A 13804-nucleotide genomic window follows, 5' to 3' on the forward strand; every position below is an offset into this window, starting at 1 on the left:
AAGAAAGAAAGAAAGAAAGAAAGAAAGAAGGAAAGAAAATAGAACTGACTGAGTCAGGAAAGAGGATGCATTTGGATGTGCTAGGAGTAAGTGATATTCGGGTAAGGGGAGATAACGAGAAAGAGATAGGAGATTATAAAGTGTACTTGACGGGTGTTAAAAAGGGAAGGGCAGAGTATGATGTAGGGCTGTTTATCAGGAATACCATTGCACTCAACATAATTTCTGTTAGGCACGTAAATGAGCGAATTATGTGGGTAGATTTGGCAGTTGGAGGAATTAGGACAAGTATTGTGTCCGTGTATTCACCATGTGAGGGTGCAGATGAGGATGAAGTTGACAAGTTTTATGAAGCATTGAGTGACATCGTGGTCAGGGTCAACAGCAAGGGTAAAATAGTGCTAATAGGCGGTTTCAATGCGAGAGTTGGAAATAGAACTCAAGGATACGAAAGAGTGCTTGGTAAATGTGGGAAAGATATGGAAGCTAATAGGAACGGGAAGCGGTTGCTGGACTTCTGTGCTAGTATGGGTTTAGCAGTTACGAATAAATTCTTCAAGCATAAGGCTATTCACCGCTACACATGAGAGGCTAGGGGTACCATATCCATAATAGACTATATCTTAACCGACTTTGAATTCAGGAAATCTGCCGGGAATGTACGAGTTTTCCGGGGATTTTTCGATGATACAGACCACTATCTGATCTGTAGTGAACTAAGTATCTCTAGGCCTAGGATAGAGAAAGTGAAATCTGTCTGCAAACGGATAAGGGTTGAAAACCTCCAGGACGAGGAAATTAGACAGAAGTACCTGGATATGATTAGTGAGAAGTTTCGAACAGTAGACAGTAAGCAGGTTCAAGATATAGAAAGAGAATGGGTGGGATACAGGGATGCTGTAGTAGAAACAGCAAGGTAATGCCTAGGAACAACTGTGTGTAAAGATGGGTAAAGGCGAACATCTTGGTGGAATGATGAAGTGAGAGCAGCATGTAAACGTAAAAAGAAGGCTTATCAGAAATGGCCCCAAACAAGGGCCGAGACAGACAGGGAGTTGTATGTAGGTGAAAGAAACAGAGCGAAACAAATAGTTGTTGAATCCAAAAAGAAGTCTTGGGAAGATTTTGGTAATAAACTGGAAAAGCTAGGTCAAGCAGCAGGGAAACCTTTCTGGCCAGTAATAAAGAATCTTAGAAAGGGAGGTAAAAAGGAAATGAACAGTGTTTTGAGTAATTCAGGTGAACTCATAATAGATCCCCGGGAGCACTGGAGAGGTGGAGGGAATATTTTGAACATCTTCTCAATGTACAAGGAAATCTTCTTGGTGGTGTTGTGAACAGCCAAGCTCATGGGGAGGAGGAAAATTATGTTGGTGAAATTACGCCTGAGAAAGTAGAAAGGATGGTAAATAAACTCCATTGTCATAAAGCAGCAGGAATAGATGAAATTAGACCTGAAATGGTGAAGTATAGTGGGAAGGCAGGGTTGAAATGGCTTCATAGAGTAATAAGATTAGCACGGAGTGTTGGTAAGGTACCTTTAGATTGGACAAAAGCAGTAATTGCACCTATCTATAAGCAAGGAAACAGGAAGGATTGCAACAGCTATCGAGGTATGTCAGTGATTAGTGTACCAGGCAAGGTATTCACTGGCATCTTGAAAGGGAGGGTTCGATCAGTTGTTGAGAGGAAGTTGGATGAAAACCAGTGTGGTCTCAGACCACAGTGGGGCTGTCAGGATCAGATTTTTCAGTATGCGGCAAGTAATTGAAAAATGCTACGAGAGGAATAGGCAGTTGTGTTTATGTTTCGTAGGTCTAGAGAAAGCCTATGACAGGGTACCGAGGGAAAAGATGTTCGCCATACTGGGGGACTATGGAATTAAAGGTAGATTATTAAAATCAATCAAAGGCATTTATGTTGACAGTTGGGCTTTATTGAGAATTGATGGTAGAATGAGTTCTTGGCTCAGGGTACTTGCAGGGGTTAGACAAGGCTGTAATCTTTCACCTTTGCTGTTCGTAGTTTACATCTGCTGAAAGGTATAAAATGACAGGGAAGGATTCTGACGACTTGGTCTTAATGGCAGATTGTGCAGAAAGCCTGCAGTCTAATATCTTACAACTTGAAAATAGGTGCAATTAGTATGGTATGAAAATTAGCCTTTCGAAGTCTAAATTGATGTCAGTAAGTAAGAAATTCTACAGAATTGAATGTCAGATTGGTGATACAAAGCTAGAACAGGTAGATAATTTCAAGTATTTAGGTTGTGTGTTCTCCCAGGATGGTAATACAGTAAGTGAGATTGAATCAAGGTGTAGTAAAGCTAATGTAGTGAGCTCTCAGTTGTGATCTGCAGTATTCTGTAAGAAGGAAGTCAGCTCCCAGACGAAACTATCTTTACATCGGTCTATTTTCAGACCAACTTTGCTTTATGGGAGTGAAAGCTGGGTGGACTCAGGATATCTTATTCATAAGCTAGAAGCAACAGACATGAAAGTAGCGATAATGATTGCTGGTACAAACAGGTGGGAACAATGGCAGAAGGGTACTCGGAATGAGAAGATAAAGGCTGAGTTAGAAATTAACTCAGTGGATGAAGCTGTACGCATAAAGCGGCTTCGGTGGTGGGGTCATGTGAGGCGAATGGAGGAGAATAGATTACCTAGGAGAATAATGGTCTCTGTTATGGAGGGTAAGGGAAGTAGAGGGAGACCAAGACGACGATGGTTAGACTCAGTTTCTAATGATTTAAAGATAAGAGGTATAGAACTAAATGATGCCACAGCATTAGTTGCAAATAGGGGATTGTGGCGACATCTAGTAAATTCACAGAGGCTTGCAGACTGAACGCTGAAAGGCATAACAGTCTATAATGATAATGTATGTATGTATGTATGTATGTATGTATGTATGTATGTATGTATGTATGTAATGTATGTATGTATGTATGTATGTATGTATGTATGTATGTATGTATGTATGTATGTATGTATGTATGTATGTATGTATGTATGTATGTATGTATGTATGTATGTATGTATGTATTATAAGCAACAAGTTGAAGCAATACAAGATGATCATCAAAACAATAACATCCGTCAAATGTATGCTACAATTAATATAACTATATAACTATAAAGAAAGGCTTCAAATCAAGTTCATGAAGGATCATAAGGGGAACTTCATAACTGAATAGAATAACCTGCTTTCTCATTGCAAGGAATATTTTGACAATTTGCTAAACTACCCTGATCCAGAATAGCCAATTGTGAAACCAAAGTGTCCTCCTAAGTATGATTTAATTCCGGAGCCTACTTATGAGGAGGTAGTAAACAGTATTAAACATCTGAAAAATAAGAAAGCTTTGGGTAATGATAACATCCCAGCTGAACTAATCAAATCTGGAGGAGAAGTACTATACAAATATATATATATTCCAACTTATCCTAAGGATTTGGCAGGAAGAAGTTATGCCTGTAGTGTGGAAAGAATCACTCATAGTGCCACTACATAAAAAAAGAAGACAAAGAAAATATTCAAAATTACCGTGGGATATCTCTTGTTATTACATCTTATGAAATTTTATCTTTTATTCTACTAAATCGCCTGAAACCAAAATGGAGCTTGCAGCAATAGATCCAGACTGATAAAATATTTGCGATCAAAATGATAAGTGAGAAAGTGTGGGAATATTATCAAAGTATTCACTATTTGTTCATTGATTTCCTGAAAGCATATGACTCAATTCATAGAGACAGTCTGTGGAATGTCATGGCAAAATTTGGCTTCCCTTTTAAACTCATTAATCTGCGTAGACTGTGTATGGATGACAATACAAGTAGATTCCCCTGAATTGGAAAAGATTTGACCCTTTCCAAAACAGAACTGGTTTAAGACAAGGCAATGCTTTATCCGCTTTTCTTTTCAATATTGCTCTTGAAAAAGTTGTTAGATCACTGAAATTAGTTCTGGGAGGAATACATCTCGGGACAGTATCATAGGGTGCTTGCATACGCAGATGTTACTGTACACATAGGGAGAAATGAGATTGAAATATGGAAATTGTTGATTGAACTTGAGGAGACAGTGTTAAAATTAGGCCTCAGAATTAACAACCAAAAGACTCGATACATGATAATAAAGAGGAATATTGACACGAATGAGAACCGGTCACCTCTGATTATTGGTAAACATACTTTTGAACGAATGAGCTTATCAAGTTCCTAGGAGTTATTATTAGCGATCAGAATCAAAGAAAATTGGAAATCAAAGTTAGAATACAGAATGCTAACAACGTATACTACTCTCTAGAGCTTCTATTGGGATTAAAATTTTTAACGAGAAGTACAAAACTGAAAATACACAGTACTGTCATCAGACTAGTTCTAACTTATGGTTCAGAATCATGGAGTTTAACAACAACAAAAAACAAAAAAACAAAAAGAGAGAGAGAGAAGAACATCAGTTATAGGTTTTCGAAAATAAAGTTTACAGGAAAATTTTTGGACCATACTTTGATTCTAAATCCCAAACCTGGAATAAGAGATTAAATAAAGAAATACACTATCACAGCAAGCACCAGTAATCAACATCATCAATTCCAGAAGACTTCAATGAGCTGGTCATCTTCGAAGGATGGAAAATGATAGGATGTTAAAACAGGGAAAGGTCTTAAATTCAAACCTAAGCTATATTATATTTTGTAAAATAGTGATAGTATTCAAATTTTGAGCATTTCTGTCTTTATTTTTCATGTTACATAAATTACTGTTTCAATTTATTCTTATTTGTGTATTTGCTCATCATAGAAACTGTTCCTCGAACCCTTAAAAAAGTGCCTATTTCATATTTTGTTGAACTATACCTCCTTACAGGAAATCTTTGTTTCAGCCCCAAGTCTACGCACGCTCTGCATGCTTGTGGTTCTTGAACACCGCATGGATCAATACTGGCTTCCTGATGATATCAAGTAAGTGTATTGTATAGTCACTTAAGAAAAAAGGAATAAGTGCATGGTATTGTATGTTCCTCTCATTTAATATTTATCAGACTTAATTTTAATTACTGTATTATTAAAATATAATTCACATCCTACAGTATGTAGATACAAACATTGTATCTTTAGATTCAGTAGTTTCTGAGTACCGAGCTCGATAGCTGCAGTCGCTTAAGTGCGGCCAGTATCCAGTATTCGGGAGATAGTAGGTTCGAACCCCACTGTCGGCAACCCTGAAGTTGGTTTTCCGTGGTTTCCCATTTTCATACCAGGCAAATGCTGGTGCTGTACCTTAATTAAGGCCACGGCCGCTTCCTTTCCACTCCTAGCCCTTTCCTGTCCCATCGTCGCCATAAGACCTATCTGTGTCGGTGCGACGTAAAGAAACTAGCAGAAAAAGTTTCTGAGAAAAGCCTACGTGGGAGGATCTTGTATAAGTTAGTACTGTGCACTTTTTTTGGCAATTGTATATTGTATCCTTGATCAATGCTTGCAAGAACTTTAAAAAAATTTATTTTCTAGTTCCTTGGATTGATCAATATCATCATCAGTTTTCCTTTTCTAGCTCCAGTCTTGTCAGGTCTTTAATGACATTTTTCCTTCTTCTGTCCAGCCACCACAGCTGCTCCTTAACTGGTTCCAATCCAGTTTCCTTCTTATTATACTGTTCTTGATCAAGTCCAACCACCTTTGTCTGGGACTACTTCTTTTCTCCAACCATCAATCTTAGTCTCCATCATCTGCTGCATTATCCTTCCCTCTTCCATTACAAATTTGTTTTTAAAAAACCTTGATTGCTTTTATATTGAAATTTTATGTTAGTATGCAGCAATTACTAGTAAACATTTGGAACATGCAAAACATATCTGTAATGATTTGTCACTGTACAAAGTAGAAGAAACTAAAAGGTGAAACATGAGAATGCAAGAAGACAAGATTGAACTCCACTTCATCATAAACTGCCTCTTCACATTGCTAGACTCCCTTCTCGTGAACCAGAGCTTGCCTCTTCTCCTCCCCCAACAGGCTTAACTCCACTTCTCAGCTTGTCAGTAGGGTGGGCATCCTTCCTCCTGTAGAGCATGCAGGGTTAAGAAAACTACAGGGCTTATGGGCTTAGTGCATTCCATTGTTGCCATAATCCCTCGCACTCCGCCGCTTGGATACTCGTTCTGACATACATTGACGACATAAAATGATGCGTAGCCTGGTGCAGCTGTTGCAACAGTATGTGAAGTAGATATACAGAGGAACCTTGATATCTTGAATCACCTCAGGAGCTAAATTTTATTTCGAGTTATTGGAATTTCGATATATAGAGAATACCGTTTTGAGCATGTATAGCACATAATTGAATTAGAAGCTTATACTGAATACATTATTTTGAACAATATTTTAAAATATACACACAAACTATGTTATGGCATCACTTTAATTATAACCCTTATTACAGTAACTTTTTAGAAGACAGGTTCAGTACATACAGTAGGTAAACAAGAAACATACCTCGGTTAACACCTTTGGGAAACATCCATTAGTCTCTTCTGTTTGTTACTGTTAACCTTTCCTCCCTTCGCGTTGAAACTTCTCATCAATACCACGCAGCCGAAATTCGTAAATGGAGCTTGTCATCCCCAACTTCGGGGGTTGTTTTTGTACGTGACTGGTAATTAATTCACACCCGAGAAACAGCAAGGCTTCGCCGATTTTCCAATCATTAGTAGTTTTAGTTTTTCGGTTCCTTCATATTAGCTCCCAGCATTCCTGTAACCCTTTCTTTACTTTTAACAAGTCTCCCGATTTAAGCGGGAGAGTCCCAATTTTCCATCGTTCTTCCTGATCTCCCGATCTCCAGGACCGATCCCCCGATTTTCAGAGCAGTTTCAGTAATTTTCGTATTATTTTAAACTCCCACGCATTTCCTCGTTCTATCGATATATGGCTTAGTATGGCTGGCCGATAGTAGCTCTGATAATGAAACCAGATGGCAGTATGGAGCACAGTGGCCAGTCATGTGCTCCACTTTGGTCTATAATACAGTCAAATACTCATTCTCTTTTGTCAAATACTCAAATAGCTTAATAGGAAGTGGAAGTTGCAAGTGAGTAACCTAATCTCAGAAGTGGCACGCCATAGACGTCTACCCGGGGCAGAACTTGCGTAAGTGCTCGTGTTGTCTGCCTTAATATTTGTTTTGGCCAAAATGTCAAAAAGGAAATATGATGCAGTGTTTAAAAGTGCTTATAGGGAAGAGTTTCAGTGAATCCAGGAAGGGACCAACATTCACATTCTGTACTATATGTAGGTGTGATTTAGTTGCGCGTGGCGGGAAGTGTGGTATATTACATGGTATAAATCTCATATTATGTTCCGTATTGAAATGTACTTAAAATCAAATAATAATATTAGATTAAAAATTCCACCTGTTCAATACATAAGTGTTTTTTATTTAAATTTAAGATATAGTTCTTAAGATATTACATACAGGGACATGTTTCACCCATGTTGAGGGCATCATCAGCCTAAAAATCTCAAACCTAAAAGAAAGATAGATCAGGATCTTGATTGTTTTTATACTTAAGTAAGAGGTGCAATTTGTATAGATTTCTGCGAATGTCTTGTTTTTTTAAATATGGTAACAAGTGGTTAGTTAGAAGTTTAAAAATAATACGTAAAATTGCTGCGCTGAATTAAAATTTGGTAAAATATGGTGCCTTATTCTGGAGATGGCATAAGTAGCTTATAATAGCTTAATAAATTAGGAATAAAGAACACTCTTAGTGGTAGTAAGTTGTTCAAGTGCTTAGGAGCGAAGACAGGTTAGCTGGTAGATAAAATTGCTGCGCTGAAATAAAATTTGGTAAAATATGGTGCCTTATTCTGGAGATGGCAAAAGTAGCTAATACTAGCTTAATAAATTAGGAATAAAAGTCACTCTTAGTGGTAGTAAGTTTTTTTTTAAAGTGTTTTTTATTGTTATTGCAGTGTGGGTTGGTTTTCTATAAATTTGGAAGTCAAAATTATCATTATTACGTGTTACTGTGATATGTAGGAAATTTAAGGATTTATTGATTTCATCTTCCTTGGTGAATTTTATATTTTTGTCTAGATTGTTTTGGTAAGTTAAAATGTTGTCGCTGTTGTTGAGCTCTTTGTCAATAATTACAAAAGTGTCGTCAACGTATCTGAGCCAAAAGCTTAGGCCTTTTATATTTGTTGAAATTTTATGATGTTCTAAGAAATCTAAGTATATGTCGGCTAAGATGCCAGATAAGGGGTCTCCCATAGCCAGACCATCCTGATGGTAAATTTTATCATTAAAAGTAAAATAATTATTTTTTAACACAAAGTTTAGGATTCTTAAGAAATCTTCTATTTCAAGCTTGCTAAGTTTGCTATGTTTACTGAGGTTGTCTTTGATGATGTTTACTGTTTCTTTGGTTGGTACGTTAGAGTACATATTTGTAATGTCAAAAGAGCACATAATGTGGTTTGGTTGTAAGGAGAATTTTGTTAGAATATCGCAAAAGTCTACTGAATTCTTTAAAGGGGATTTTTTATTAAAAATGTAATGTTTTTTGAGAAATTTGTGGATAAATTTAGATGTTTTATAAGTGGGCTGTTTTTACAATTGATTATTGGACGTATGGGAGTATCTTTGTTGTGTAATTTTGGTAATGCTCTGGCTAAGAGTGACTTTTATTCCTAATTTATTAAGCTAGTATAAGCTACTTTTGCCATCTCCAGAATAAGGCACCATATTTTACCAAATTTTAATTCAGCGCAGCAATTTTACGTATTATTTTTAAACTTCTAACTAACCACTTGTTACCACATTTTAAAAAACAAGACATTTGCAGAAATCTATACAAATTGTACCTCTTACTTAAGTATAAAAACAATCAGGATCCTGATCTATCTTTCTTTTAGGTTTGAGATTTTTAGGCTTATGATGCCCTCAACATGGGTGAAACATGTCCCTGTATGTAATATCTTAAGAACTATATCTTAAATTTAAATAAAAAACACTTATATATTGAACAGGTGGAATTTTTAATCTAATATTATTATTTGATTTTAAGTGTGGTATACTCAAACATATGCAAACGAAAAAAATAAGAAAAGTGTCCAGTGTGTAGAAAGAAACCAGAAACTGAACTTTTCATGTAAAAACCAAGATGTAAATCCTGTTACGAATGCAATAAAAACTTTCCAGTCTGTCTTTGTATATAATATGTGATTTTTACAGTTATGCTTTAGTGTTTTAATTTGCATTTGAAATTGTGTGTCTGACAGACTGGAAAGTTTTTATTGCATTTAATAAGTCTACACTGGAAAATATGGCTTCTTTCTTAACAAAAGTTATGAACTTTTGAATAACAATATTTGAACATTTCTAACAAGAAAACTTGTACCAAATACCATGATTGTAGTCTACATTGTAGGTACAGGATGTGGGTAGTAGCTGTAAAAATATCCTTTATGATACTAGTAGTTTCCAAGTTTACCCTTCCGACAGATTGAAGTGAATTTGCAGCCTTAAAAAACATGGCAAGGAATAAACTGTCATAAAAGGTTGAGCATGAAATGTAAACAATAAGCTATTAACAATCTACAGTGTTCATTCATTGCACATGATCATTTTTGACCCCCTGGAAAAAGTTTCTGTCCAAATTATGATGGCAAAAATAGTGATTTTCTACTACTTTACTGTGGATTTCACAGACATGTGCCCTTAAGCAGATTTCTAGCAAAGATTTTACCAGTTATGGATAGCAGGGATATGCCACTGTAATTGCAACAGATGATGGTGACAATGGTGGACTTCATGTCAGCAGAGACCTTTCATGTTTCCCATATTAAAACGATCAGGGAGAAGAGTGTAGTTTTTAGAGGTAAGCCTCCACTTTGAATGAGCTCAAGGGGAATGTTGTTGGATCCAGTTGCCTTTCTGGTTTTGTACTATCAAGAGTCTTACTAAATTCCTGAAAAGTTGGAAGGATTGCCATCCAAGGTTGTGTAGAATGCTGTGGCACACATTGGAGTAAGTCTTCACCAGCGGTAGGAATGTTGTTTAAGAGCAAGTTGAAGTGTTCTCCAGCGGCTCAGGATGTCCTTACTATCTGTTAGGACAGTAGAATTGTCGGTAGCTTTCGGGGTACCTGATGAGGAGCAAACTGGAACATGGAGCTCATTTATACCAGCATAAAAATTCTATAGGTCTCTGATATCTGGTAAACTATGGAGTTCCGTGGCGTTTTGTTGCCACTAGTTGTTTTTTATTTCCTTTATTTCAGTGTGGTATTTTTGTTTGCAATCTTGAAAGCATGATTTCTTCTCCATGGACTGGAGAAAGTGAGAGGTATGCATCCCTCTTGACACTGACAAGGCTCAGAATCTGTTCATTATTTTAGTCCAACAAGTTCTTTCTTTTTATTACATCAAAACCAACGATCTTCTCTGTTGTTGTTTATATGACGCTTTTTTATGTGGTCAGCACTAGCTCGACATACTTTGTAAATGAGACAAAGTCTCTCATAGAGCATTGGCACTGACGGTGGCTCCAAGTAGCCTACGCAGTGGCCTCTGAGTTAGCTGGAAAATTTATAGTGTCCAGTAACAGACCAGTTACTTTGTATACTTTGTATTGACCAGATTTTTGTTTAGCTGATTTAAAAGAGCATTTTGGAAACCGGTACTCACAGCTCTATTCTGAAGTTTGGTGATGTTGAGTTACCTCTTGGAAGGGTTCAGGAAGTAAGACCGTGTTTTACGAAGTATGGTGATCTTTAGTCAGCTAACTAGAAGTCTGTGGTCAGTCCAGTAGTTATCTATGTTTCTTATAGTTCTTGTAATCAGAACATCTTTTCTGTCTCAATGAGATGCCAGTGGATGCATCCATGTGGTCTTAAAGCTATTAGGTAGCTGGAATGGCGTTTGGTGATGAAGAGCCTGTGCTCGCCACAGAGACCAAGAAGTAGTAGTAGTCCTTTTTGCATTCCAATTTCCATCATCTTGATGAATATTCATGAAATTTCCCCTTAATCAATTCCCTCTCTTCCCACCCTGGCATTAAAATGCCAACCGACAAAAGCTTATCTTTAGTAGTTGTCTTGGCAAGAACACTGTTTAGTTGGTGGTTGATTCTGCGGGAATCTTCATCATCGTTTAAAGTGGGAGCATAGACGGAGACAAGGGTGAGAAAACTATCTCCAGCAAGAGGAATTCGAAGAGTCATGAGTCTTTCATTGACTGCAGTAGAGGTGAATTGATGATTGTTTTCACTGCAAATCTGACAACATAGATGCATGGTCCTTCAGCATCCTTTACTCTCCAAAAATGGTTTAGCCTGAGCTTGTCTCATTGATTTGTCCAATACCTGATAACCTGGTTTCACTCTGAGCAACAACGTCAATATCCTGCCTAGCAAGCTCATGGGTAATGAGAGCTGTTCTTCTGTCTGGTCCGTTATTGTTACCAAAAAAAGTTCAGCAGAACCTTGATGTTCCATGTTTATATATTTTATTTCTTGGTTTTTGTCTGCAAAAATTGGAGTGACCTTCTGGATGCAGATTTCCAGCCAGGTTCAAGTTTGATTACAAATATTTAGTCCACATTTTCTAGAGCCTTCCCCATTAATGGTGGGTAGTGGTTATCCTATATAGGCCTGCCCAATCACAGTTGCAGGACCAGATCCCTTAGAAATCACAGGTCTCAGAAAGGTGACCATCACACAGCTTCTGCCAACCAGTAGGTCCAGACTAGTAGCTCCCAGTTTCATCCAAAATCTGCTACAACCATTCTTATCCTATCGCCATTGGACTTCTCAAGGAAATGGCAGGAGAAATTGCCATTAGCATGATTTTGGATTGCAATGTGCCAGCAAGTGACCCACACAGTGTGATTCTGCAGTCGTTCATCATGGCACATAAAGCAAGAGACATGATTTCAGAATACCAGAACTGCAACTAACTGCCACCGGCTCAAGAAAAGGTGAGTTTTGCCTTCACAGCCTCACAACCTCTTCCACCTCCACGACTGTTAAGAATCACAATGGGAACTTTGTAATAAGTTCCCACTCCTCCCGCTTTGCCGTTGGGCCTAATGTGCAGTAGCTTCCAATGGCATTTTCTCCACTAAGGGGACCGTCACTCCACCAAAAGGGGCTCATTTGCCCAAAGCCAGAGATTTTTATCGACACTCAGCGTTGAGTCATTGGCTGTACGGTCTTAATCTATAACCGTAACTGGATACCTGGCCAGATCATAATAACACCTGTGGGGATATACAAAATATTATCCGCATCTGCTCTTCCTCCATCCGTGAATGGTTATCCGCAGATATTGCAACTGTTTAACTATACTACACCCAAGGTATTTAAACGGATAGCCGGGCTGAGTGTCTCAAACAGTTAAGGCGCTGGCCTTCTGACCCCAAATTGGCAGGTTCGATCCTGGCTCAGTCCGGTGGTATTTGAAGGTGCTCAAATACGTCAGCCTCGTGTCAGTAGATTTACTGGCACGTAAAAGAACTCCTGCGGGACTAAGTTCCGGCACCTCGGCGTCTCGGAAAACCGTAAAAGAGTAGTTAGTGGGACGTAAAACAAATAACATTATTATTATTATTATTTAAACAGATAGATCTGTTAACATAATACAATAGACCTGATACCTGGCAACAGCCCACTACAATGACACTTTCTTCTTGCGACAACTACCGACATATTGAGCGGTTCCCTTTCAGAACCTTTGTTCCTTTCATTAATTGCGGGCAGGAGCCAGTTAGGCTTAGGTCAGATGTCTTTATGGACATAGGGCTCTTTATATACCACCACTTTCCCTCACGAGTGTTACGGGTCGCCTCACCATAAGCAAAAATATCTTCATGTAATGTATGAAAGACTGACCTGACGAGATACACCTGAGTATATCTGGGTGAAAATCAATAAGCATCATTATTTAGAAATTATCAGCATAATTATCTGCATTACCATACCAGACACTAACTGTGCGGATATCCACATCCATGCAGGGCTCTACCTATATGAAGTCAAAGGTGGATCAGGACAAGGAGCTAAGAAATACCCCAGAAGCAGTGCACATCTCTTGTATCTCCAGAGAGTTGTAATAAGTAGATGGAGTTAGTGTTTCACTGCCTAACCTTGGAACTTTCTGGATAAGGGTTACAGAAGAAGAAGACGATTGTGTTAATGACTGTTATAGAATATTGTGTTGTACAACTCACATCAGATTCATTGGTTCTTAGGTGGCTTTCATCTGATGTGTGAAAACTGAGTTGTCGTTGTGGTTGGTTGGTTGGTTGGTTTGTTTGTTTGTTTGTTTGTTTGTTTGTTTGTTTGTTTGTTTTTTTTCAGAAATGAATAAATATTTTTCCCTTCACCTCTTAATTTTTTATTTTATTTTTTATTTTCAGAATGGAACTTCATGCCATGACTACTAACAATGTCATCAGTAGATCCCTCAATAGCACAGGTTAAGTTTCTACAATTGGTTTATATGAACTGCCATGTTTTATTGTGGTTTCTATGCTTGCAATCAGGTGCATGTTTATGAAATGCAAACAAGAGGTGAACAGACATGGAAGAATTCACAGTTTTACTGTGTGTTGTGGAGTACTTTGAAGAGATCTGAAAGTATACTTAAGTTTGAACACGTCCATGCTCTTGTTTCTTCCAGTCACTCCTAGTACTAGAGTTACAAATCATTTGAGATGGATGGCTACAAATCATTTGTGATGAATGAAGTATTTATTATTATATCATTAAAGAAGTTTTTTAACTGTTCA

General features: G+C 37.7%; 1 protein-coding gene across 3 annotated transcripts in view; it reads left to right on the plus strand.

The window, feature by feature from the left end:
* Positions 1–13804, plus strand: part of LOC136881060 (kelch domain-containing protein 3) — a 132102-nt gene extending 118298 nt beyond the window's left edge. For all 3 annotated transcript variants that reach the window (XM_067153668.2, XM_067153670.2, XM_067153669.2), the window contains 2 exons: positions 4894–4972; positions 13433–13804. In XM_067153668.2, coding sequence (XP_067009769.1) covers positions 4894–4972; positions 13433–13496 — 143 coding nt within the window. In that variant the 3' untranslated portion in view covers positions 13497–13804. The remainder of the gene's footprint in view (positions 1–4893; positions 4973–13432) is intronic.

Source organism: Anabrus simplex, chromosome 9, assembly GCF_040414725.1.
Source record: "Anabrus simplex isolate iqAnaSimp1 chromosome 9, ASM4041472v1, whole genome shotgun sequence".
NCBI lineage: Eukaryota > Metazoa > Arthropoda > Insecta > Orthoptera > Tettigoniidae > Anabrus > Anabrus simplex.